This window comes from Oryzias latipes, chromosome 3 (genome assembly GCF_053564925.1).
Source record: "Oryzias latipes strain Hd-rR chromosome 3, Olatipes_Hd-rR_3.1".
In the NCBI taxonomy this organism is placed as follows: domain Eukaryota; kingdom Metazoa; phylum Chordata; class Actinopteri; order Beloniformes; family Adrianichthyidae; genus Oryzias; species Oryzias latipes.
The window spans coordinates 33,625,844-33,652,301 of NC_136239.1; the positions used below are offsets into that span (position 1 = coordinate 33,625,844).

The 26,458-nt window shown below is 39.2% G+C and overlaps 1 protein-coding gene across 1 annotated transcript in view; it reads left to right on the plus strand.

Moving 5' to 3' along the window:
- Window positions 1-394: 394 nt before the first annotated feature.
- The window catches only part of tox3 (TOX high mobility group box family member 3), a 40,701-nt gene continuing 14,637 nt past the window's right edge, over window positions 395-26,458 (plus strand). Inside the window, exons 1-2 of the mRNA XM_023953644.2 lie at window positions 395-1,127; window positions 22,732-22,797. Of these exons, the coding sequence (XP_023809412.1) occupies window positions 1,026-1,127; window positions 22,732-22,797 (168 nt within the window). The 5' untranslated portion in view covers window positions 395-1,025. The remainder of the gene's footprint in view (window positions 1,128-22,731; window positions 22,798-26,458) is intronic.

Here is a 26,458-nt window from a genome sequence, read left to right on the forward strand (position 1 = left end):
AACAAACTCTCAGAACTGCAATTTTAAGCTTAATTTTCATGTCCTTCTTCATGACAAATGAACATGTAAAAAACAGGATTTTCATTGGTGCGGGTCTTGAGTGTGTTTTAACTGCTTCAAGCCAACACAGGAAGAAGGAAAAAAAGTTTATTGTTCTTTATTTTTAAGAGCTTCAGCTTTTTTTTTTTTTTTTTTACAATTTACCTTTTATTTTGAAATGTTCAATTTATGCCAATAGCTGGGTTCATGCACGCAAACATATACAACAGAAAATTTCCACTCCAAATGCCAACCAGCAACAACAGCCTAATTGTTTCTCATTTGTCACATGGCTTTAAAAGCTGTGTTTTGGTGGGCGTGGCCTTGTGTGTTTGGGGCGTGGCTCTGCTTGTTCACACATTTGCCTTGTTCATCAGCAGGATAGGCAGAGCCCAGGGCTGAACCGGGATACTCAGTGTACTACAGTGTACTACAGCGTACTACATAATTGCAGCATCTGTGGAGTGGAGTGTTTGCGCTCGTGCGTCCTGGCAGCATTGAGCTCGCACTCTAGTTCCTGCGTCAGTTGTCCAAGTTGGAAAGTTCTGAGCGCGCGGAGCAGCCTCGGAGTTTTGCGTGGTTTTTGGGGGGGGGGGATTTGGCTGTGGTCGTTTTGCTGCTTCGCTCTCCAGGAAAGGGAAGGAGGAGGACCCGCGCTGCCGCCGGTCTCGTGTCTTCTTTGTATCCAGCAGCAGCTGTGTGTAAATGCATGGGCGCACAGCGTCTCTGCAGCTCTGTGAAGGACAGCATCCTGGACTCCGTCCAACCGGCCAGTAGGCTTTCTCAGAAATGAAGCGGCTGAGCGAGGCGTAGGAAGAAAGGAATAGCGAAAGTTTACCTGTCCTCCCCCCTCCCTCCCTCCCGCTGCCTCCGTGTCCTCCCCAACAAAGCGTGGGTCAGTTTCCCCGCCGCTCCTCCGTCCCTCTCCGAGCGCGCTTGGATTGTAAACGCATTAAGTGTTCGGGCTACAACTCCAGCTGCGCGCCATGGATGTAAGGTTTTATCCGTCTGCTGGGGGGAATTCTATTCCAGGAGACCCAGCAAACTTGGATTTTGCCCATTGTTTGGGCTACTACAACTTCAACAAGGTGAGAAATCCCTGTTTGTTCTGCGTAAACTAAAGAGACCACGCTGAAGCTGAAACCGCGAGCGCACCGGGTTTTGTTGAATGTCACAGCTCAGGACAAGTTTATTTGAATGAAAGTGCCTCCTCTCGTCTTATCCTTACATTATCCGTGTCTCAGAAGAGGCTCGGGTATTACTTCCATGTCCTATCTGGAACTTTTCCGGTGCGTTTGCGGGAAAAAGGAAGCAGGAGAGAGGACAAGTGTCACTTTTAGTCCAGCCTCACAGAGCTTTTGAACTCTGCCACACTGATGTGATCTGCAATTACGGCGCTGCTGTTTTCATGCTTTTATTCCCAACATCCCTCCATCATTCTGAGAAAATGAGGAAAGCCAAGTGTCCATGATTTGACAGAATTAGCTGGATAACCAAGTGTTTTGGGGCTGAACTTCTAGATCTCCATATTTGTTTAGCAGTTTAGGGAAAACTCTGTTAAACTTACAATATTTAGATTGTAATGTGCACATAGACTAATAATTCTTTATTTTTGTATTCAACCTCATTGTCAGCAGCATTGAGTTCTGTCTAAGTCATGGCATCAGTTCTATCATGCTTTAACAGTCATTTTGTGGGGTACAGTTTTTTTTTTTTTTTATCTGCACAATTTCCAAGTATTTTTTGTCATTTTTCCCTGTTCCCAAACACATCCAGGTGCAAGTGAGAGTTTGAGAGTTAAGGGAGTTTAGACAGAGTCCAAAATATCCAAATGAGGGTTTACATTTTTCACATGTGTTGCAAGATTGGTTTCTGATCCAAAACTAGCGCAGCTACCGTGTTCCTCAGTTAGTGCAACCATCACCATGACAGGCAAAGATCTCACAACTGCTGTTTTTTGGTTTTAATGAAGCTTAACAATGGTACCTCCAACATCCCCCCCCCCCCAACCCATCCCCAAATGCACACACGCACAATCTCCACGTAAATCCAAAATATTCAGCCCTGTGGTGCAGCTCTGTTTTGCAGAATGATGCTGCTCTAAACAGTTACCAGGTTTGTCTCAGTGTTTCATCAGCTCTTTGTCATGTGGCCAAGTTGTCATATGTACTCAGTTTCATCATGTCTTCATCAGCCTTGAAAAAAACTTTAACTGCATTTCTTTGCATCGGTGCAAGAGCTGAAATGTCATTTTTACCGCTGCTAATAAATTCCCCAGGTCCACAGAAATTTTCCATCTGTAACAGTAATCGGGCAGAACGTAAAGGCAGCCAAAGAGCAAAAGGGAGGGCAGTGGGAAGGTGCTTACCCAGTATCTCTACCAGTTATGTTGGAGAGAGGGAGGCAGGGGGAGTACAAAGCCTGCATTTTATGCTAATAATGATGCTTTTGCACTGTGAACAAATGGACTGTTTTGCTTGCATCTTTCAAATAAGCCTCCGATTTCTTTGATTCTGCTGAATGAAAGGTGGCACAAAGCAGAGCGGTTAGTCACAAGAGGAGGTGTGCTTACAAGCCACAGAGAACTGAGGCATTACTTCTTTAATCTATTTATAAGCTGTCACAGCATTTAAACTTTCTCTGCTTTAGAAGTTAAGTTTAGAAAACAAGCACGGGAAAAGTTCAGATAGGAAAACCCAACAGCAGATCATCATACGTTTTTCAAAATGTATGGAAGCATCCAAACCAATTCTTTGGTACTACAGTCATTCAAAATAATGCTGCCTATACAAGGATACCCTGAGGTGGTGAAGGGAATGGATGCATCAAGTGAGTGTAAAGGAATAATCTCTGCAAAACTGAAATGGTCATATTTTTTAACATAATCCTTAAAATGGACTGCAGAGTTTCTGGGACTGTGGTTAGATTCTTCATAGCAGCCCAATTCTTTTAAACTACCTTAACTTTAAGCTAAACACATATCGGTTTTGCTCAAGGCAAAGCTCCTGCTTTCTAATTGGCTGAAGCTTCATATTTATCTGATTACCAGCCGTGGTTTTCTGGCTCTTTAGGCTGTGTTCACAACACCTGGTTGTAGTCAGAGGATTTTATAGGTTGCCTCCAGAGGTTTAGAAAAGGATTAAATGTGTAGATAGATAGATAGATAGATAGATAGATAGATAGATACCGTTTGTCTCAATCTTTATTTTCAAAGACGCAAGTCAGTTAAAGTTTGTGGTTTTTCTGGGCAAACTCTGCAGTCATGCAAAACAAGGAGAAGGGGCTGCAGGGAGCTGACTGGATTTGATTTCTGCAAAAGTCAAATGTGATTGACTTTAATGGTTTCATTAAATAGACCCAGTGTTTTCCCCATATTTACGGCCATCTGGTCTTTTTTTTTCCCCCCTCAAAGTTTAATAATGTTTCAGATACAGTATCCTTTTAGTGTGGGTTTTCATTACCTCCAGGCGCCAAGAAATCACCAACAGATGTTAATACAAACTCTTCACCTGCACTGGTGCTCACATTTGAGGTTTATTTGCAAAACTAATGACAGCACCGCTGAGACAGCATAATTGTTTGTAGTTTCGGAACTGACCATAAATTATTTTAATGGCTTTTTTGCAGAAAGACGTCGATAATCACACTGACAAATGGCTTAATGGCAAAACTCATGGATGTCAGTGTGCAAACTGTGACCACCTCTAGGGACTTCAATTTTAAGTTATTTAAAATGTCCCAGATAGAATATTAAACTTATATGGAATTCTGACAAGGGATTTGGAAAATACCATGTTTCTCTGTTTTGACTAGTTTGGAATAAACCAACTGTCATCAGAGGGTGGCTTTTGCATGGCAGAAATAAATAGAGTTGAAGTTGTAATCATCACAGTCGTGGTGAAGACAATTATGGTGAGTTATTTGCCAACTGTGCTTGACGTGTTTACATCTGACTTCATAAACTAAAACTCTTAAACAGAATTGAGCCATTCACGTTGAACCTTTTTTTTTTTTACTGTTTTTTATTTTTTATTTTACTCAACAAATTTTTCTCGATCCAACTCAACTAAGCTTGATGTTTTGAAAACCCATTTGATAGTTTGGAAAGTTTTGCTGGAGACTGCTGCAGTACTTTCCTTTATAAGTAGTGGCTCAAGCTGTGTGCTTTAGTAACCACATGACTCGTTACCATTAGTAACCAAAAACATCCACCAGTGATCTAAGTTATGATCTTACAGGAATCCAACATCAGGCTCCTTCCCCTTTTCAAGAACTTGTCTTTTCCGTCTATGTTATGCTTTTGAGCCACATGTAGATAAAGCATTCTTGTAAATTTAGTTATGGTCTACTTTGCGTTTTATCAGTCACTCAGCTGCACTAAGAAAAGTGACCTGTGCTTTAAAATGACATAATGCTCTTATCAAAAGAAGTTATTGAGCCTGTAAAAGACGCCTATTCATGGGTCATGAACACTTATGACTCATGCATATCTCAGGCTCCAGCTAAAACTTTTAGGGACTTGTTGGCAGCTCTTTACTGTACTTTTGATGCAGCACATACCTTTTGATGATTTCTAAAGCTCCCTTTTTGTTGTCCATCCTACTTTCTAGGTAGGAAGGGGTTAATATTCTCCTCACCCAGAGGCCATGTGCATCTCCCCAGTGTACACAGCTGGTGCCATTTCATCACACACATTTCAAACATATCCAAACACAACTATAAATGTGTGCATCTGTGTGTTAACATGGTAGATGTGTGTGTGTGTGTATGTGCTGCTGAGGAAGAAGAGGAGGATTGTAACCTTTGAGGCTGTCTGTTTTGTCAAACTCAACAGTTGATGGATTTGACTCCGAGGTGCGTGTTAAATGTTTAAATGTCCAAGAAGTGAATAGCTGATGTGTTTTGCTGAGTCTTTTAATTGTAGCTTGTCAGGAGATGTAGTTCAGCAGATTTATTAAACACCTAATTTTCCCGCTGAGACCAGGGTGATATTTTTAGTCTGCCAGCTCAAAGACACACACACTGTACTCAAAGTTTTTTTTTTTTTGCCTCTAAAGAATGAAAGCTGTGTGTGACGGACCACTCAATGCGCACCTCTGCATGAAGTGCAGATTTTTGTCGGCATATAATGCAGTTTTCTGCATGGTGTTTTTCTGAACTAATTTATGGTTGCTGAGATCCAACAAGGATGCAGCTGTGGAAGAGACATGCTTACAGGGCTTAGAGAAGAGCCTGTTAGCATCCATCACACAGACAGTTTGAAAATACTCCGTTTGCCATTTTGATCTCTGTGAAAAACAAGTTGTACTAATTAATTTCAATTTGTTTTTCCTGAACGGTTCATTGATCTGAACTAACAGTTTGAACTTGTGGGGAACATAAGCCTAGGGTTTCTGTTTTTGTTTATGAGGTGAATGTGACAAAAGCTCCAAAATCTTAGACAGATATAGACCATTAACCCAGATCAGCACTCGTAAAGACCCTCTGTAATCCTGCCATCTCTGCTCATAAATCCACTTCATTACATCCCCTCATGCATTACTCAGTGTGCTTCATTTAGGGAGACCTCACACTCTGATGTTTCCTCGAAACGAGACCCAAAGGGACATCACATGGCTTTCTGACTTGGCTGCTAACAAAAATCATCTTTAGTGTTAAAAAAAAACTTTTTTTTTAAACATATGAACATTTATAAAAGAAAAGGTCATGTCAAAAACTAGTAAAGCACTGTGCGCTATTTTTCCATGGTACATATGTTGGGTTGTTTATTGAGGATCAGCTTAGGCTGGTTCCTATACTCACTCTCTCTGAACTGCATGTAGCTACATGCTTCATCTAAAAAAAAATAATAAAAAAATGTCTCTTTCAGAGGAAAGGGCTGCACTCTTATGTGCACAACATCAATACACCATCCATCAAAGTACCTAAGTGCTCTGAGTGCTATTCTGTCACTTAAATGTAATGCAGACAGCTATAACATGTAATTTTAATTGCTGTATTACTTGAATAGTTCCAGTTCTGTGGTCTATTTGACTGAAAACAGCTTAACATTTTTGTTTTTCTACAAAATAAACATCTGTGGCAACTACTTTTTTAAATCACAAATGCATTAAAGGGGTTGTTTACATCACCTTGAGCTGTAATTACGAGGGAGAAAAAATGTTGAGCTTTTTTTGGGAACTTCTTAAAAGTCAAAACAGATTCTGAAGTGACCAAGGAGGCTGCTATCAAGTGTTTTTGCGTCTCTCTATGAAGGTGAAAATGACGCCTAGCAAGGCTGTGATAATTTTAGTTTCAGGATTTGATTTACCATCAGGCTGTGTACATATTGCTCATCACTAACAGGAAAAAGTAAATCTCCTCTTCAGGTTATTTATCTTCTAAGGTCAAATGCAAACAACCTCTACAAGCAATTTTGAAAATGTCATCTCTGCGAATACTGTGCCCAGCTGAGTCAAAGCAGAACCTGCACATGTGATATTTTTATTTCACTGTGATGAACTGTTTTAATCTGGGTTTGGTGACTGCATCCTCAACAGCTTTAACCTTGCTGACTTCTAAAAAGCAAAAAAAAAAAAAGGAGGAGGGAGGACTTTCCGTGCCCCAGAAAACTGCTTTTAATGTGAATTAAGCAGTTTTGTAAAGAGGCAGTCAATCACTTCAGGTTGGCTGATTCAATAAGTGTTGTATCCCTTTAGTGGTTCGCCTCGCTGTCGAGATGGATTCATTTTTAAAGCTTTTCAGAGAGGGAGCCATTCCGGGTTTCAAAGACCTGAAGTCTAATTTTTTTAATAGACCTACAAACTGTATCCACTGCATTTTTGGCTGTTAGCTTGACTTTTACTAGTGAGCACGTACAGATCTTTTGCTCAAAGCATCAAACCATTAAAAATCTGTGCTTTTGTCTGCATGCTAGACAACTCTGGATTTACCACTCTTTATTTTTTCTCATAGTTTTTTTTTATTGTGAATAAATAAACACTATAACATTATATAAGAGCCAGAAAAAAGTCACTGTTGTGGTGTTTGGATTGGACCAGCCCACTCGCATCGATGATACTCGCTTTATCGGTACTTGTTCCTGTTGCAGGTCCATTGTAATTTCCCTCTCTCATCAGAATTGCATGGGTTGCAGGTGTGTAGTATTACATGTTCCACTGTGTGATTAATCCTCCCCTTCTCTTCAACCTCCCCCTCTGCATCCCACATTCCCATAATGCCACTTGTTTCCAGGTTGAGCTAAAAGGACTGACAATAGTAGCAGGTGTGCAAATATCCCTGGGACTCACTGAACAAAGAGCTTAAATACTGCTGGTAAATAAAACTTATTTGAATAGTCAAATAGATGGCGTGCTGGAACAACCTGCTGCAGTGTTCAAGGAAGACTGACTTCAAACAGGAACTGTTTGTGATGCACGCTTAGCCCACTTGTACCAAAAAGATTGTGGTGCTGCAACTGCAGCTAATATGAATAAGTGTGTTTAATGTTTTCTAAGTGGTTGATCATTAATTGCTGTTAAAATTTTAGACTGAAGTATTTATTATTCTTGTCTATATAAGTAATTGCAACAAGATATCAGAATAGGAACTCCAGCATGAACTCCTGAGGGCGCTTTAGACTCCCTGAATTGGAAAACTGCCATCTCAGCTTACAACAGTTTGCCCAGATCTTTTTCTGCTTTCTCGACTTGGATAGAAAGATTCTGACAAGAGACCTGTGTTTTTTGTCATAAGTATTCACATTCAATGATATCAGGAAACTGAGGGAGGATTGTCTTGTTCTGCTGTTGAGTCCTGGAGGGGAATGAAACAGCTGTTCCTGGAAGAGCGTTTGTACTTAAGTGTTGCATCAATAGTATGATTTGTTCAGAAACGTCTGTGTTCCCCGTCTAGAGCAAGAGCAAAGGAGTTCAATAACAACAACTTGGATTTCTGCTCTCTAATTTACTGTCACTCTTCCTTTGTTCCTCAGTTAGTGATTTATCCCCGGTTTTTACAACCTTTTGTGTCGTTTCTCACCATAAAGGACTTTTGTGTTGGAGCAGACTCTGCAAACCTGACCTGAACGTTCTCAATATTGATCTAAGATTGTAATCTATTCCTCAGCCTTGACCAAGAGATGTTTATGGTTACCTCAGAACCACCATAAAGATGTTAATCATGGTTTGGTGCTCAGCATCAGATTCTTTAACGGAAGACAAAGCAAAGATTCTCTGCTATTTAAATACCCACTCGGATCAAATTTAATTATGATTACGCCATTTTTTGTCAAAAAAGATATTATCATTTTCTAGGACATAGTTTTTACAGTAGTTCATTAGAAATTAGCCTCTAAGACAACCATCTTTCCCCCCTTCGTTGATGACACCTCTCTGTTTGTGTGCTCTTCTACTAGCTTACAGCCCCTCACAACCCCCAACCTAACATTATCGGTGCAACAAAAATGGTGAGCAATAATGAAGCCATTCAACCGTACAGTTTTGAGCCTGATGCCAGCTAAGACGAGGAAAATGAAAAAGGACAGTACATGGATTTAGTCGTGGACTTGGAGCACAACCGAGAGCTAGAGGCCCACCCAGTGTGTTTTCTACATCACAAATATAATCTTTTTCAAACTGCATTTTTTTGGGTCTGTTTTTGGTTTACAGTCATTTGAATAAAGAAATACTTAAATACTTAATTTTCTTTATATATGTCCTCCAATGATCAGAAGAAGGCTACAAGAACTGCCTTTATTTAAACAAGCACAGCCCTCGACATGCTGGTAATTTCATTGTGTCTAGGGATTCATCTGAAAGATTTGTTCATTAGAAATTTTGCACAGTATTCATGAGTCCATCTCTTTGTTCAAAATAAATGTCTGTTGAAGACCTTGGTTCACAGAATCCTTGACTTGGATTTAAGCAGAGTTTATGCATTTCTAAAGAAGATTTTTAGTCTCTGCAGGAGTTGAAGCTGAGTCTCATTCACAGCATGTCTTTATTTACTGATATGTGTGTGTCTGCTGGCTTATGAACCCTCACGTGTCACACTGTGGGATGGCAGAAGTAGAAACAAGATCAAGGTTTGTGAGGCCTTACTATTGGCAGGCTTTTCCTGCTTGGACAGTCACTGGTGATTCTTTGAAATGACATTCTTTCCAAGGAAATGAAATTCTCTCTCTTTTCATTGGACATTCTAACTTGTGGTGTATTTTTCAAATACCTGCGCAACCTTGAGAACAGGGTTTTGTTTGGGTTTTTTCTTCTAAATAAGTCTTCTTACATTTTTCTCCTCCCCTGCTGATGAACAAGAGGAGAAACAGAATGATTACACAGTTTCAAAGGCATAACAGGCAGCTGATTAAAGTGTTAGGTTGGAGTTAGCCAAGGTTAACCGTCCATAATGAAACACTTTGAAAATAATGATACGCTGCATGGTTTTATGAAGGCTTGTGGCTGCTCGGCTCAGCAGTGCTGACCTTCAGCAGCTCCATGAGCTAATCGTAGCGATCCCTCTGCACCGCACAGCATTGAGACTCCATTAGCTGCTGATACTCGTCCAGGAAAGAACAGCTTGCACAAACTCTTCCTCAGAAACTGTCCTTGTGTCACTTTGGTGGCTCCCTATTGTCACTTTCAATTACCAACATGAGATGTGCTCCGATCTGCTTTGATTTGTGAACATGGACATGCAGCACATCCTGGGTCTCAGAGTAAAACCTTTGAATGAATGAAAAGGAAAAGAAAAAAACACAAAACTGTTTAGAATATGATTCTCATTCTGTGTTTGTCTTATTCTGTTTTTATATTGCATCTTCTTTTATCCTCCATTGATAGGGCAAATTTTGTTTCATTTGTTTCTTCTGAGGTTTTTTATGTGGATTTTGGCAGGATACATACATAAACGGTCCTGCTAATGAACATTTCTTGCAATGCCTACTATAAAACACTATTTTTAAAGGCTAAAGTTTGCAATCTAATGCTGCTGCAATCAAATAAAGCATTTTAGCAGATCTGTCCTATTTCCATGCTGTGGAGGAGGAGGGTGCGATGGCAGACATTTCCAGGAAATGTTTGAGATATCCAGCAATGTGACACAGAAACACATTTTCTTTTTAGCTTTAGTCAAAATAGTGATTGCACAACCAGATACCTTAATACGTAATCCTTGAATACTTACTAAGACAGCTGACACACAGAAGCACATCTCAATCACTATTTAGCATCACTATTTACCATTGGTGCTGATGTTTTCTAAGGACTGCAACCCCAACAGGAGCTAATTAACAAATAAGAATAATTACTTGGTTGTTTTTTTCATTACCAAAGTCTCTCATAACAGGTAAGCTTCAAGCAGGAACAACAAAGTCACACATAAATCAAAGTAGTTTCCTTTTCCTAGCCAGAACCCCCCCTGGGAGGCACCTTGGTGCTTAATTAAAATCCAGAAGGATCATGTTTTAAGTGTAGGTGAGCGAGTACTGAATAACAATGACAAACTATGCCCTGCAGCATTAGTGCTGTGTTGTGGAAAGGAATAATAGCATCTTTTTTTTTTCTTTTTGCTGTTTTGCTTTTGCAGTAAAAATAAATCAAATGAGATTTAATGTAAAAGAAGAAAACTGTTTCCAGGGCATTGTGGAACAAACACTGTTGTAAATAAAGCTTTTTTTCCGCCTCCAAAAGCTGTCACAACCAGGACAAATTAATCTCATAATTACCCATACAGGATTAGAATGAAACATCCCATTATCAGACATTATTTGATGGCTTACCCTGTCAGTGCTCTATTTATCAAACCATTTTTTTCCACATTTTTTTCTATCCATTATATGTGAAAGCCAGCTGCAATATACAATTGTAGAATTAAGAACATGTCATTGGTTATGAATCAGGTTCTGTAAGATGAAATACCAACGCTGTGCAGCGAGAATCTGATCCTATGCAAAACCACTGGCCAATGTATCTGCTGGCAAAAAACATCAAATATTAGATTACAATCAAGTTTATTGGAAGAAAGCTGAAAAGAAAATTCTTTATAATAGCTACTATCCAACATGAGCCACCACAGTCCACTGGTCAGAACTGATAAAAGCAAGGCAGCTTCAGCAAAGAGCTTGTTAGATTGTGCAGCAATGCATTTAATTTCAGAGGAGTCTAACATTAATTGGTTAGAGGAGTAGTAATCTTGCAGTTTTTATCCAACATGGTCTCGTTTAAGTACTATTCAATATGTCCTTTGATGTACAAATTTGTTAAGGTGATAATGCATTTTTATGACAATTGATCAGTTTCAATAAATCACACTAGAGGCCACTTATAATACAAAATTTGTAGCTTTTGATTGTGCAATTCTATTATAAATGTATTTATTTTTTGTCTGGGGGCTGGGTATTGACTGATGTCTTTCTAAATGTTCTAAAATGTTCGGGTTTTCAGATCTGATGTTTCTGCATTGACTAGTCTTTTGGCTGCAGCAATACAATGGAAAATGATCAGATGAAAGATGATGTGGAGCCACATTTTGCAGAAAGGGCAATCTGAATTTAAACTGACCTACAAATAGCAGTTTCTGCAAGCATCGTAATTCTGGTGTGCCCTGCCTTTTTTTTTTTTTGGGTCACTGAAAACCATTAAAAGGGAAACTTGTACGGATATTATCATGAGAAGGAAAAAAAAAAAGGAAAATGTCTCAAATGTCCCATTTCCAGTTCTCTGTGGAGACATTCTTAATTCACTTTTCCCTTTAGCTAATCAGTCACACAATCACAGCAGTGAATATTTCCGCTCCCCACATTTGAATGGAGACATCCCAATTATTCTACTGCTTTCCTGTAGCTTAAAATACTTTCTGAGGCCATCAGCTGGAACTTGCATAAATAAAACAAACCTGATTTAAGGAGGAAGGAAAAAGTCAAGGAAGGAAAGCAAACACAAGCACTGTCAGTCAATGTAGGGAGCTAATTGGGTCGATGTCTTTAGTGAAGATGAAGGAAGAGATTAACTCTCCCTGTGTGTCCAGTGAATCTCTCCCTCTGGCTCCAGGTAAATTAGCTGTTGACAAGTTGACAGTGGGAGTTCTGCTTCCTCACTTTGGCTTAAAGCTGCTATCAGTATTTTACAGCATGGCTTCCCCTGTGGAAATAACTGATTTTCTCATCACTCGATTTCTTTTCACATTGATTAATTGGATTAGTGACATTTGTTTACAGTGTTGGTTGATTTACTTGACTAAATGAGAAACTGTCTTTGCGGTGAAATAGTTTTTCTGCTTGCGCTTGAGAAAATCTGGAGCTGTGGCACATACATTTGGTCTCCGTACTACATTTCAAAGAAGAGGACAATTGGAGAAGTGGGTCGTATACACCTAATGAAGACAAATGAGTGATGGGAGAGCATGCACTAAGGAAGGTGCAGATCCGATTGTACTCTGCTCCCATTTATTTTGTGGAGAAACTCACAGCATGGTCCTAAAATAGAGGTCAAGGCTCAAATGCAGAAAATGCCAGTGACTCTCTTTCTCTTTTTCCCCCCACTACTTGCACTGGAGTAACAATAAAAGTACTCGGAGAGAACCTTGGTCAAAGCAGCTTAATGGAGCTGGAAATGTGGGATTTACAGCTGTAACGTATGGAATTATTCACACTTGTTTAAAAAAAGACCAGTTCCGGAGCTGTTGGTTCACACACTTTCAGATGGATGTTATATCCATTTGAAATTCATGTTATTTTTGATAAAGAAAAAAGATGCGTCCTTTATTCGATTGTTGATGATGGAGATAGTTTTGCTTAAAGTGTCATTAAAAAAAAACCTTTTGAACATGAGCATCCTGCTCGTCCCTCCTCACATGTGAACACTTTGCTGACTCACTCTGTCGTCTCAAAGCATGCACACACTGAACGCCAGCAGGCTTTTGTAAGCATTTTATCTTCAAACATCTAACACAAAGGAAAGGCATGCTTCTGCGTTCTGTTTAAAAGGTATGCATTGTGCTTTTGTTTCAAATAACCGTCAGTGCAATGATATGGAAGTAGAGCTGAGGCTCAGTGTTGGTAATCCCTCAAGGCAGGTATTTGAATGCTTTTGAAAGGAGGCGGTGTTAACGTGACATTTTGAGTTTAAATACTGTTAAAAACACTGGTGCAGGACTTAGCCTGATGGTTGCTGTCACATGAAAAACAATGTCTGTGACTCAACAGCTGTCAGGTTTGCTAATGATGTCCTGGTGTGCTGTCAATCTAGCGGATGAATGGACAATAGTATGCCAAGGAGAAAATTCTTGAAACAGCTAATTGCCTCTAAGATCTCGCTCAAGCATTCAGTAAGCTCTGTGTGTTCACAGATGTCTTTTCCAGCTGCTATTTCATTATGGACCTTAAAGACATTACAGAAGCAATGTATGGGCTTTTTTATGAGCCTGCGTTGTTACACGTCAAGTTTTTATGATTATAGTTACATTATTGCATCCACAGTTGGAAGGAACCTACGTGGCAGTGGTACAAAGCTTGCAGCATCTATATCCGTGCATTATTATTATTTCATCTAATTTGCTCCTGTCATTCCGTTAATCTCTGCCAACTTGTTGATTGTCAGTTTGGAGACACATTTCTGGAGAAGAGCCCGAGAGTATTTGCAGCCGGACCTCTGTCAATAGCGCCAAGCAACACAGCCACAAATTGGAATGTGGTACAGTTCTGGGAAAGCAGCCAAGATTTAAATTAGACAATAACCTCTGCTCTCTCTATATTGCCTCTCTTTTCCAGCTGCAGGCCTAGCTATTTGTTTAATACAGTCAGTCCTGTAGTATATAATAGACTGATATATGAGTCACCGCTCAGCAGTTTGTGCTTTTCAGATTTATGGAGAATGAACAACTGGCTGGTTTGTGCTTGCTGCAGTCCTCAGCTGGGAATAACAGAAAAGACACAGGTTGTGAAAATCTGTAATGCTACATTTTCAAATTTATATCAGAAAATTCAAAAAACGCTGAACTTAAAATATCGGTAAGACATAATTTGTTAGCTCCAGACACCATACAAGCCATTCAATCAGCCAACAACATTGTCATAGATTTAATATCATCCAATTTTTACTTTTTATACCTTTAAATATTTGCTTAATAAGTGGAACAGAGAAATTTACAAATGTATTTATTAACTTCACTTGAATGTACCTGATTAAATCATCTATTCATCTTCTTTCAGTCAGATATGAGTCTATTTATAAAAGCTCTTGACTGTTTTCATTTTTAAAGGCATGTCAAGTATAGGATCCAGTAATGGCACATTGGGAATAGAAAAATGAATTTGTTCTGAGAAGCATAGGACAGACTCAACCCCCTGTAGCTTTCAGAAGAGCTTTGAGTCCAGGTCCCTGAGCTCACAGCCAAACTAAGACATGTGCTGATTAGCGTTATTACCATTAAAAAAAAAAAAAAAAGAAATTTTCCCCCTTCTGCAGAACGTTATTTTGTGTCTGACACTGAAATTTAAGTTATTAGCTCTTCAGACTGCCTTGTAGCTAATTTAACAGAAATCAAACTTTTGGTAAAATTCACATTTCTGACAAAATCTTGCCTTTAAATAAGATTAAACTGAGTCTTAAAACATAAACATTAACACAAAGCTTAACAGTACAAACAAGGCACCTCCAGCTTGCAAAGCCTTTCCCTCGTTGCTTCTTTGAGAGCTGCGTGTCCATGCAACAGCAGCCTGTGTGAGAAAGCTACACCGTGTTTTTGGGACCCTCTCAATCGCCTAAGCTCCTTTGTGGCTGTGGGCCAATGGCCACACACCCCGCCAGATCAAAGATGGAACCCTATTTAGCTTGTGCTTTCTTTTAGGATTTGCTCTTAAGAGTACAGAGCAGTTTTAAGAGCTGGAAAAAGGGCTCCATCCTGCACCGTATTGAGACTGCTGGGCTTTAGACCATTAGTCCGTTCGGACAAATGCTGAGACCGTCTTTGTTTTGGCTGCATTCGCAAGCCTACAGCCTCACAGAAAAGCAAAATCTTTGGTAAATATGTGTTTGTTTCAGTGTGTTGTGAAACAAGACCAAGATGTGTCTGCAAATCTTATGTGCCATTTCGTGGGTAGACAAAAAACGTAGATATATTTTTTGAAAGAAGTTGGGTAGAACCTAAATGAAGGCATGTTCGTTTAATGTTGCGTGGGGGCTCACAATAGTGCATTTGGGCGACTGCTACTAGTGAAATTTCTGCGTGCACATGTGTTCTTCGGGCTTCTGTGTCCAAACTCTTGTGTTCGGCAGTTGCTACTTATGTTTTTAAGTCAGTTTTTGCATGCTGAAAGCTGAGCTTTGACCAATCAGGGACTCAAACTTGGTAGTGACATATGGGTAGCGTCCTTTTCAAAACACGAAAGTGCCTACTAGGTAAAGATTGATCATGAAGGCGAATTAATAATTGTGGTTTGTGCCTGACCAGAATTCTATGGCACCAAGTCTGTCATAAATCAGAACAGAGCTTTCAAAGACAAAGCCTGGAGCAAAATGCACGAGATTTGCTCCTCTTCAACATTTCACACCAAGCTTCTTCTGACTGTCAGTACAGTTTTGAGTAGCAACTGACTTTTGTAAACACCATATGCTAAAAGCATGCTCAAAACCTTTGCTCAACCTTGTTTACCAGTCACAGAGCACGGAAGAGAAACACCAGAATTGTCACACCAGAACTACTGTTGTATTTTTATTTATCTTTAAATTTATCGTCATAAATTTTTTATTAGTTTTATTATTCATTTTTTTGTCTTTACCCTTTTACACCCTGCTTGGTTTGCACGACAGTATAAGACACGAAGCCAAATTCCTTGTATATGCTCTGTATGTACTTGGCCAATTCTAATACTGACTATCACCTATTGACAAATAATTTTAAGTATTTGCAACAAAATGCTCTTCCATAAAACACAAGCAAACCTGCAGACATGCTTTTTTAAAATGGCATTCCTATTCAACTATTAATTTAGGAGCTCAAACCACTGCTGTTGTTTCTGATGTGTCACTGCAATGCCAATTATATCACAGCAGCCGAGGTGGAACACCTCTGCAGTCAAATGTGTCCTTAGAGGAACTGCAATAAAGCCAATGTGTGCTGAAAGTTTACTTTTCTGTGACTGACAGCTTTTTCTGCCTGAACGAATGCACAAACTGAGGAAACTCAACCAATTGTATTCATAAAAACGACACACAACGATATCTTAAACGCTTTTCCACTCTGGTCTGTTTGTGTCTGTGTGTTATCACTCTTGTACACCATGTCTGTGCTGCATATGAATTTAGCCCCAAGTAATATGCTGAGCACAAACTGTAGTTTGCCTCTTACTGTCTTTCATCACTGCCACAATGACTGGAACTAAAAAAAATACATGCATATTTATTGAGCTGCAAAATCACTTGAAAGTATTTTCTTTATTTTGATAGTTAAACTTGTGATTTTGGCTGGATTTGGAAAAGTGAAATGTATTTAGTGTGAAAGAATTAGAATGTGTTTGTACTGTGTAGAGGATTTCAAAAGTTTTGCCTTTTGGGGTTGTTATGACATTTGTTAAATGCATTTGTAGAAACCAATAGCTAACCTAATGTTTCAATCTCATCTAACTGACAGACTTACCAAGCTTTACATTTCTTCTATAACCTGCTCAGACCAGAGCACTTGTTGCAAACCCCTTCTTTATTTTGTTGTCACAGCGCCCCAGTTTAGCCGAATTAATAAACCCCACAATGTGATGTTCACACATGTGAATGCCAGGTCTTACTAGGTCAAAACTCTTGCTTAACATGTTCTTAATCTCTGCTACTCCAAAGGCCTTAATATGTATCAATATCAAAACCTCTTTTGTCATATCTATATTTCTTAACTCTTCTTATTTGTTGCAATGATCATAAAAATGATTTTGTTAATGTTATGTTTTTGAAAGCAGCAGACTTGCTATAACTAGGGATGGGCTGATATAATTTGTACTGACTGGCCGAGACCAATAACCAACATTTCCCATGAAACTGTGGCAGATAGCCGATATTTGCCAACACCGATACTTAAGTGTCTACAGTAACACAAAGTTTAGATTTCCTTTTTGTTTCTTTATTAGAAATGCACAACTTTCCTTTTACTGGACAGTCACATTGTACTTGACCTTTTTAACATGCAGCAAAGGATCTCATAGGAACAAGTATCACTTTTAATTATACTGTATACATGCTGTGCGGCGACCTTGAGTGATCAGAAAGGCGCCTTATAAATAAAATGTATTATTATTATTATTATTATTATTATTATTATTAAAACTTTCATATAAATATACCTGAAAGCATTCAGACCATTTATGAAATATTGGACATAACTTTAAACCATAAGCTCCCCATTGCCAGGGATCTGTTAGGAACAACATGTATCCCTATCAAAATAAGGTTTACCAGTCAATTCATGATTATGACTGTAAACATAGTCTTCACAATCTAAAAGGAAGAAGTATACATTTTAAAAATAAAGTGTTCCTGAAAACATTCTGAATAATATCTGTAGATTTTTTTTAAATATTGGACCGATACCGATAAACTCAAGTTTTGCAAATATCGGCTGATACGATACTGGCACCCTGCCATCCCTAACTAAAACCTTTATGGAGCTGTTGCACACATATTTAGGCCAAATGCGTATTCTTTCCATATCCCTACGGCTTCTCCCTACTCCTACATGTATGCCTTCAAGCTGAGAAATATGGAAAAACAGTGTCTTCATATTCCGACGTTACTACTGCTTGATGACATCATCAATAGTCGCCGTTGAGATACGTTAGTGCGTAGCTGCCAGCGCTAGGAAAATACATAACAACATTGGTTTTATAACTTCAGAAAGTCGTGCAAACACAAAAAACTCAATACTTATATTTACAGTAAAAGTAAATGCCGGTGCTTCAGAGCACATTCACCTAATAAGCCTACTGGCGGAGCGATAGCAGCCTTAAGTTGCTACAGCTCCTCCTTAAAAAACAGTTTTGGACACCTCTACAGCTTCAAATGCTCCGACATTTGGAGCAAAAGTGCGGAGCCAGAGGGGTAGGAAAGCAATTGATATTTGGGCTTAGTTTACCATGATCTTTAGGACCATGATTTGATTTATCCTGAATGTGCAGACATTTGTCTTTACCGCCTTCATTGTCTTTTGTTCAAATAATAATTGAGTTATAATCTGCAAGAGTGTAAGCCTTTTTTTTCCCTCATGTTTTTTCTTCCACAGTACAACAAAGAAAAGAAGGAAGAGTCATACTCCAACAGTGAAGCTCCCCTCAGTTGAGGACTGGCAGTTTTAACTGTGGAAGACAGTGCAGGGCTGGGGAGTAATGATTTTACCTTTAAAGGGAATTACCAATCGATCGGCCTACAGATCAGAACACAGCTTGCGAACTGATGGTGTAGACACGCTGTGTTGTGGAGTCACTATAGAAATGATCAGCTGCATGCTATATATAACATACATATGTGTCCATCTCCTATAGAATAGAAACAGTTCAGTGAAAACTATTACCATACAAAGGTAGCCTCTAAAATACCATGCTGGTTGCAGGTGTAAATGTTAAGTAGAGAGGCAACTCGCTGCAGCAGAATCCTACAAAAAGGAAAAGAAATGCTTTCTTTTGAGACCCTTCATGTTGAAACAGATGAGCTCAAACCTGACAGCAGACCCTGTTAAAAAGGAAATTTCAATGAAAAACATGTCAGATTATGATGGCTTTCTCTGGATTGGAGGTTGAGTTTTAACGCTGCTGTTTTTGCTGCCTTTTAAGGAGACCACTAGAGAACATATTAACACAAGTGTCATGTTCCAGAGAACACATGCTAGGCTGTGATTACTGAGCTCAAGCTGAACTGTAAAATCACTTGTCAGCAGTTGATTTGTTTTTGGAAAAGCCTGGGCTCTTGATTGAATTAGTTTGGTGGTTTTCAGGAGGGAGCAAGAATGTGTCCAATTTGGTTACTCTCCGACAGACAGGGCGGGTGTTGTGACTTTCTGATCGCACTGTAGACCCAAGTGGTGATTTACTGTGGCAATTTTAAAAATACAGATTGAAAGGAGCAACTCTTTCAGTTGTGCTTGTTTTTTCACGGTTCAGAAAATGTCACATTGCACTTTTCCAGTCATGCTTTATCGTTTATCATTCAATGTTCGTTTAGAACCGCATGTTTCTGGATTTGTGCACATGCAGAGTTTGGCGGCGCTATCAAAGCCTCTTCAGGCAGGATTGTACGGCTCTTTGTTGTGCAGTTCATGTTTACTGATAGGATCTGTGTGGTTACTCCATCATATTGGGGGTGAGACGGGGTCATGTTGGTGCAATATTGTGTTCGCCCTGAGGTTGAAATAATTTTGTTTGCTGTAATAGCTGTAAAACACCTTATTTCCCAATGGATGCACTTTCATTCAAATGTTTTTGCTCATGGTTTGAAAAGGGAAAGAAAAATAAGCCTCAGATTTACATCAGCTTCAGTCAAAACTGGAACTTTACTGTCAACTTGTGGCTTTTCAGTAACGCAGAAAATGTGCTTTAACTAAATAAAAACATTTGACGGTGCGTTGAAAGCAACTGTAGAAATTCCTGTTGATGTCATTCATTGTGTGCCTGCTTGGTATTCCTGCCTGCCTGCCTGCGATCATGCAGACTGTGGAGTCTTTTCACATGAGGATCAGCATCCATGTAAGCTCTTAATTCTCTCCTGTTAAACAGTTATAGAAGAAATGTGCTGCTGGTGCAGAAAGAGCTCTAAAAACACCAAGTGTCCAGTGTTTGCTCTGCCATGTTGCCAGGACTGGCTCTTAGTGTGGCTCATATTGCAGAGCACCTCCAACCATGAATGCACTCTGTTAATAAAAGCTTTTGAAAGCAACTCTTTCTGCACCAGGATTCCTCTTTGCCGAAGGACAGTCAAAACAATAACAGGTTTTGTTTTAGAAGCTATTATCTTGTAGAAAAAAATCAAGTGATTGCACTTAGATTAACCCACGTTTTTTGTTGTTGTTCTGTTTTCATGGTTCTTGTGTGTCCGCACATATGGCTGTTTGGCCCCTTTGCATGGCGGCCACAGCTCTCATCGAGCTCGTCACATCATTTTAATTACAGAGCCGTCATTGTCAGTGCTGACCCATTTTAGCGCCGTCCCTTACTGTCAGCTGCGCGGTTCCTCCAATCACACTTAATTTTATCTGGCATTTGACTCAATCGGCAGTGCCGCAAACATGAGCACTAAAGCCCCCTCCTTCACAAGAAACGAATTGGGAATAACAATAACAATCTCCACTCCCTCCTCTTGCTGTCCATAGAGGCTGCATGCCCGACTTAGTGCAGCTTTTAATGGGGAAGATTGATATCGGTGGCAGGGGACGTTTCTGAGGATGTTAGTCACAGTTCTCTGAGGAGATGTAGGACTGCTTTTAAACAGCCTTCAGGACACTGACTCAAAGAGACAGAGGTCCACACCTTTAATTGGTGCTTGGACTTAACTTGATTGTGTGTTCTCTAATGAAGCTAATGCGGATCAGTGTCCATGCCTGTTGTAGATTCATTAGCCAAACCTGGTTGTGCCACATTTCCTATTCTGAGTCACTGCCCTGATATTTGCAAACATGTGCATTTGTAAAGTTGTCATTCACATAAACCCGTGATGTGTTTCAGCAAATGTGATTAACTGAGTTTAAAAGCTGTCAACATTAATCCCAACATGAGGTTTTTATGGAAAGTGAGACAAAAGCTTCATCACAAATCTATGCTCTGACAGCTCGTTTTCTGGGAAGGTAACAGCAGGAAATGTGCAGTCACGCCTTCATACTTGACTGCAATGTTTCCAAATTGTCATGGAACTATTTACAATGAGCAATCATCTTCTCACTCTTTAGATTGGTACTCTGCGACAGGGACAGAAGAACCAGAGACGGCCCTGCATGTAGCCTTATCTCCCCTCATAATCAGAACAATGTTCCAAGTGCTTGAAAAGAGGGGGGAGATATCTCTGAGACTTCAATTTATTATCTAAAAGAAAAAGGGGAACAGGGTAACACTTTGAAGATAAGGCCATCTTAAGGTTAATTAGCAGCCAAGTGGCTAACGTAATCCAGCCATGTCTTGTGCACACTTTGGAAATGAGTGTGAGCAATTTACAGATGTTTCCCGCAGAAATCCTGCAAGTCTGTATGTTTTCACACATTTACAATAAGGGCTCAAATAAAAGTCGGATGTAGATTAGTGGAGCAGCTTCAGGTTCGATGCCACAAGAAGCATAGGCTGCAGATTGAGCAAATGTTCGTGGAGCCTGGCTCCTCTTCTCATCAGTGCGTAACATTGTTAACATTGGTCTCTCTCCAGGGCATTGACTAATTAATGGATACCATTCGCAGTTGATTAGTAGCAGTTCTTCCGGTAATTACTTTCACAAACTAACCACTCAGACGAAAGGAAGAATTTAAAATAATACAAAAGGTTTGAACATATTTTCCGTTCACCCTGATCTTAATTTGTTTCCACTATTGTTTGCTGTCCTCTGTGATAAGAAGTTTTTTATTTGTCTCTATGACTTTTAAAGTTTTCCTCACACATTACACTTTAAGAGAACAACTGTAGTTACAACACAAAAGAGATTACTGCAGAGCTTTGTTGAAAATGGCACGAGAGTTCACAGCGGACCTCATGAAGATACAAACACACCATGATTCTTTCTGCTCTGCGCTGTGTAGGCTGGGTTTGTGCCCCCCTCACTCACACAGAGGTGTATTGTACTCCCAGGCCCAGCTGCTAGCCAATAATTCTTCATTCTGTGTCCCATTGTTCCTACCTGTCAGTGTGGTTGTGTCTCTGAAGAAAGGAAGTGGCTGCCATTTTGCTAGCAGGCTGTTTTCTGGGGGGGTTGTAGGGGGCTATAAAAACATGTTTTGAAAGGATTTAACTTCTGATCAAGCTGTTTAGTTTTAGTATTGATTTCCCTACATATGAAACTATTTTACTTATAAATGACAAATCTTAAATTGTCAGTTGAGCGTAATCCTACCCTCCACCAGTTAAAGGTCAAACACTTTTAGCACAATATAAGAATTTAATGTTTAATTGGCCTAAAATGGGGTAAAAAAAAATATATATATATATATGTATATATATATATATATATATATATATATATATATATATATATATATATATATATATATATGTGTATATATATATATATGTGTATATATATATATATATATATATATATATATATATATGTATATGTATATATGTATATGTATATGTATATGTATATTTTTTATTAGCATGGAGGTCATGAAATGTTGAACTAAGCGCTCATTGACCCTCTCCGCCTCCTTATTTCCCCCAGTATCCCACCTCGCCCATCGGTTATTTGAAGTTAATAACCAGACACTGCATCCTGGTACTTGGCTTTGTGATGCAAATATATCTTTAATTGCCATCCCATAAGAGCTTAGTAGCCCGATCAGATTCTCATTACTCCAGTTTGAATTGTCCGAGACCCGCCCCCCCCCCCAATGTGATGAGGAAAGGGTTAATGCATAGTCCAAACATTTAAAGCTAAATGTCACTGTTTGAGTGACAGTTGTCTGCTGATAGAGGTGTTGCGGGTGTTGTCATTCAGTGGGCACTAATGGGCTAATTGTGAGTGTTTTTTTTTTCTTCTCCGTTCACAGTTCCAGAATAACAACAATTACATGAACATGGCCGAGGCAAACGGCGCGCTGCTCGCTGCTGGGGATGTAAGTACACCTCACTTTTTCCATTTTCAAATCTCCTTTGGAGCTCAGGACTCTCAGCTAACACAGAAATGGAAATGCAAAGCATACTGAACAAAATGTTTCTCTTTCCTGACTGTGTTCCTTCTAATTAAACTCTCCTGGAGTTGAGGACTGTATACAGACCTCACAAAGTATATGTTTGGGTTATGGATCAATGTGAATTTCCACAGTTAAAGCCAACATCAAAGGAAACAAATGTTTATACTATCTAAATATCTATGGTTATCAGTCTATATTGCCATGGTATTTTATTACTGGTGGTATGGCTGGGTTAAGGAAACAAAATTGAAAATTATCTTTATTTAAAACATGCAAAGTGAATTCATGAGACACATCAATTTATAGTTCTTGATTTAAAAAAAAAAAGGTAAATTGATATTCATCTAAAATAATTGAATTAAATCAAATTCAATTCATTTAGCAGCCTTAATCTATTTCACCAACATCCCTGCTGCAAAAGGAATCAATCTTTTTTTTAGTTTAGTTCAGCACACTTACAAAGTTAGTCGGATCAAAACATCTCAAAGTTATATTTTAATCTTTTATTTATTATCTTTAAAGTGGATGAATGAGATTTACAATAATTTATTGTTATAAAGGGAGTTAACACATTACAACGTCCTCCTAATATAGAATAAGAAGAACTCATTTGGAGAAAATGTAATTTGCATCTAAAACCGTTGCTGCTGGTTCTACAACTCAAAGAAAAAGAAGCTACACTGTTAAGCAGTGAGTTCAAACAACTTAATCTAACATAAGTTTGTCATAATAAATATAACTTTTTGACTGAACCTTAAAAAGACAATATAATGACTGCATAAGATGCATACATAAATAGGATGGCTGCGTTTTCAAAGACATAACAGAAGAACAAAGTTGTGTCACTCTCATCAGCTATATCTGTTGCCACTCACAAAAGTAGTGTCACTGAGAAGGTTTTGTTGTGCAGCTCCAAAGAAAATGGTATGCTGCATGACTGCATTGAAAAAAAGTTTTTTTTATTTTTTTTTGAAGCAAATAACTGCCTCTGTGAGCCATAGTAGTCTTTACACAGAGCTAAATTTACCAGTTTTATTCCCCCTCCACCCACTCTTCTGCCCTGTCATTAGAGACAAGTGTATAAAAATACCCATCATGCTCTGTGGCTCAAACAGTCCAGTCTCATTCAGTCTGATCTGGCTTACAAAACCCACAGCAAAGCATCACTGCATGACTCCAAAATACGGAGATAGATGTCATTGTCAACCTCATTGTTTTCATTCATGTCAGCTGGGCAGCAGGGATGCAACTGTGACATACAATCTTGGGCAGCTCCACACGAGTGTGAGGAGCGCGTGACCTTGTGTTCAGAGTGGTTGCCTCACAAAGCCACAGAGTATTAAAGAAGAAGTCTAATTTTCCCCCACATTTACGCTGAGTGGGCACATCCTCTGCATCCAGAGGCCTGCTGCAGCATGGATCCGCGCGGACACGGGCTGCTTGGAGAGCGTTCAGCCCCCAGCTGTGAGGGCCCACTGTGGCAGTGAAGGAAACGAGAGATGGGGGGTGCTCCTTAATAAAACCAGCCCAGCTCATTTGCATTTAATCAAAAGGAACAACTGTTTCCAGTGTTAGGGCACAGATGGTATTGTGTTCAGTAGAGAGAAGAAACCTTACACATAGATTTTTCTTTTCAAGCACTGAAGTCTCCAGAGCACTCTTTGCTGCGGCATGAGGTAAAGTGGAAAGAAAGTGAATACTTCTTTGACTTGTTAGCCTGTAATCTACTTAATGTGGTCATATTAAACTCTGGCTGTAAATAAAAGAAAGATTTGACATCATCAAAGATGCCAAATATTCCAAAAAATCTGCAAAACTTGAAATGTATTTTTCAGTCAACTGTTTAGATCCTTTTTTTTCCACTATAAAAGCTTTTATTTTTGAAGTGAACCTATCGATTAGACAGAATGTACAAGCTGAGAGTAGCAGTCGTGTACTTGCTATGCACGTTCAGATGGCCTGCTTAGCTTTTACCTTATGCACTTAGAGGATGAGATAAGATGACCTTGGTGTGCCTGCTAAAGCATGCATCCTAGCAGGGAAAGCTTGACTTCTTCCCTCAGGGAAAAGGATACTGTAAACTGAGATTATGTTCCACTCACATGTATCACTTTACTCCCCCAATCAAATTAGACTCATGTAATGAGCTATAAATATGTAGAGATGGACTACAAATGATCCACATTTGAAATAATGCTGATCAGGGGGTACCATGGTTGATCTTGTCATTTGAGAAGCTGCACTCTGCCCGTCTGTTTGAAACTAGATTCTCAGTCCAACCTCTATTGATTCTGAGGCCTATTATATGTAGTAATTGCATGCTGCTGCCTTTAACAAGTCTTGGTTATTGCATCTGTGAATTGCATTACCACATTTACTAAGGGGGGCTGGGAAAAGGCCTGAAAAGCTTTTTTTTTTGCTCTATGTTCTACTTTTGCAGTTGAATCATAAGCTTAAAAAAACGTTTTAGTTTCTGTTCATGTAAAAGCAACATGTTTAAGACATCATCATACAACACAATCCAAACAAATAGAGTGAAGTCTTTCAGAAGTTAAGCTTCTTTCTCAAAAGTGCTGCACTGGAGTGCTCTACTTGAGATTTTTCCTGGCGCCTATAAAAAGAAAATGACAGACTTTATTCTATGGCTTTCTGTGGAGTATCAGCAGGATGTGATTCCATTAATCCTGTACAATTTGTGAAGGCAATCATGGCTTATTTCTAGTCCTTTGCTGTGGCTCCATGGCTTTTGTCAGTCACACGCACCTTGCCGTTTGGAAGCAAAACTTCATTTATAATTATTTCTGGAGTGGATTGGTTCTCATTTCCTTAAGGCAAATGGAGTTTAAGGGCCAAAGCAAAGATGTTTTGGTGAAAGAAATGAAGTCTTCTAAAAATCCTCTTAGGCTTTGGTTCTCTGTTGAGCTCAAGGAAGAAAAAAACACAAGTTTAGTTAAGTACCAGCCCCTTCCCATCATACCTCTGTGTACGTGCTCTACGGCTAGCCCACAGCCCCTGACAATCCCAACCTAACATTACAGGTGTAACAAAAGTGGTGACCAATGTTGGAGCTGCCCAGTTTTGAGGCAGATTCCAGTTTGGACGAGGAAATCAAAGATGTACATGGATCTAGTTGTCTACAAGTGGATGGATCAGAATGGAGTGGAGTAGGGAGCCTGTGGGTTGTCGTAGTAACTTGTACGTACACTTACAAGTTTTTCCATGAGCGTTTTTGCATCTGTTACTGATGCACAACCATTTGAATAAAGAACATGTCAAAAACACGACTGGGTCTTTAAAGTGTTTAGTGAAAGAAACTTTTTCGTCTAAAAATATTCTATGGCTTTGGTTCTCAATTGAGCTAAAAAGAAAAAGAAAATGCACGTTTACTTAAGAACTTGGATTTAAGATGGAGTTTGAAATGGGTAGAAATAATGGTGAAATAATTTAGTTTGGAAAGCCTATAAATGGAAACTGTTGCATTTGGTAAGAGAAGTTCCATTCTGGTTTTAGTTTCTTTAATTTCCTGTTACTTTTACAACAAACCATTTTTATTCTATTTTACAAGCTAAACCTTCTTTTGACT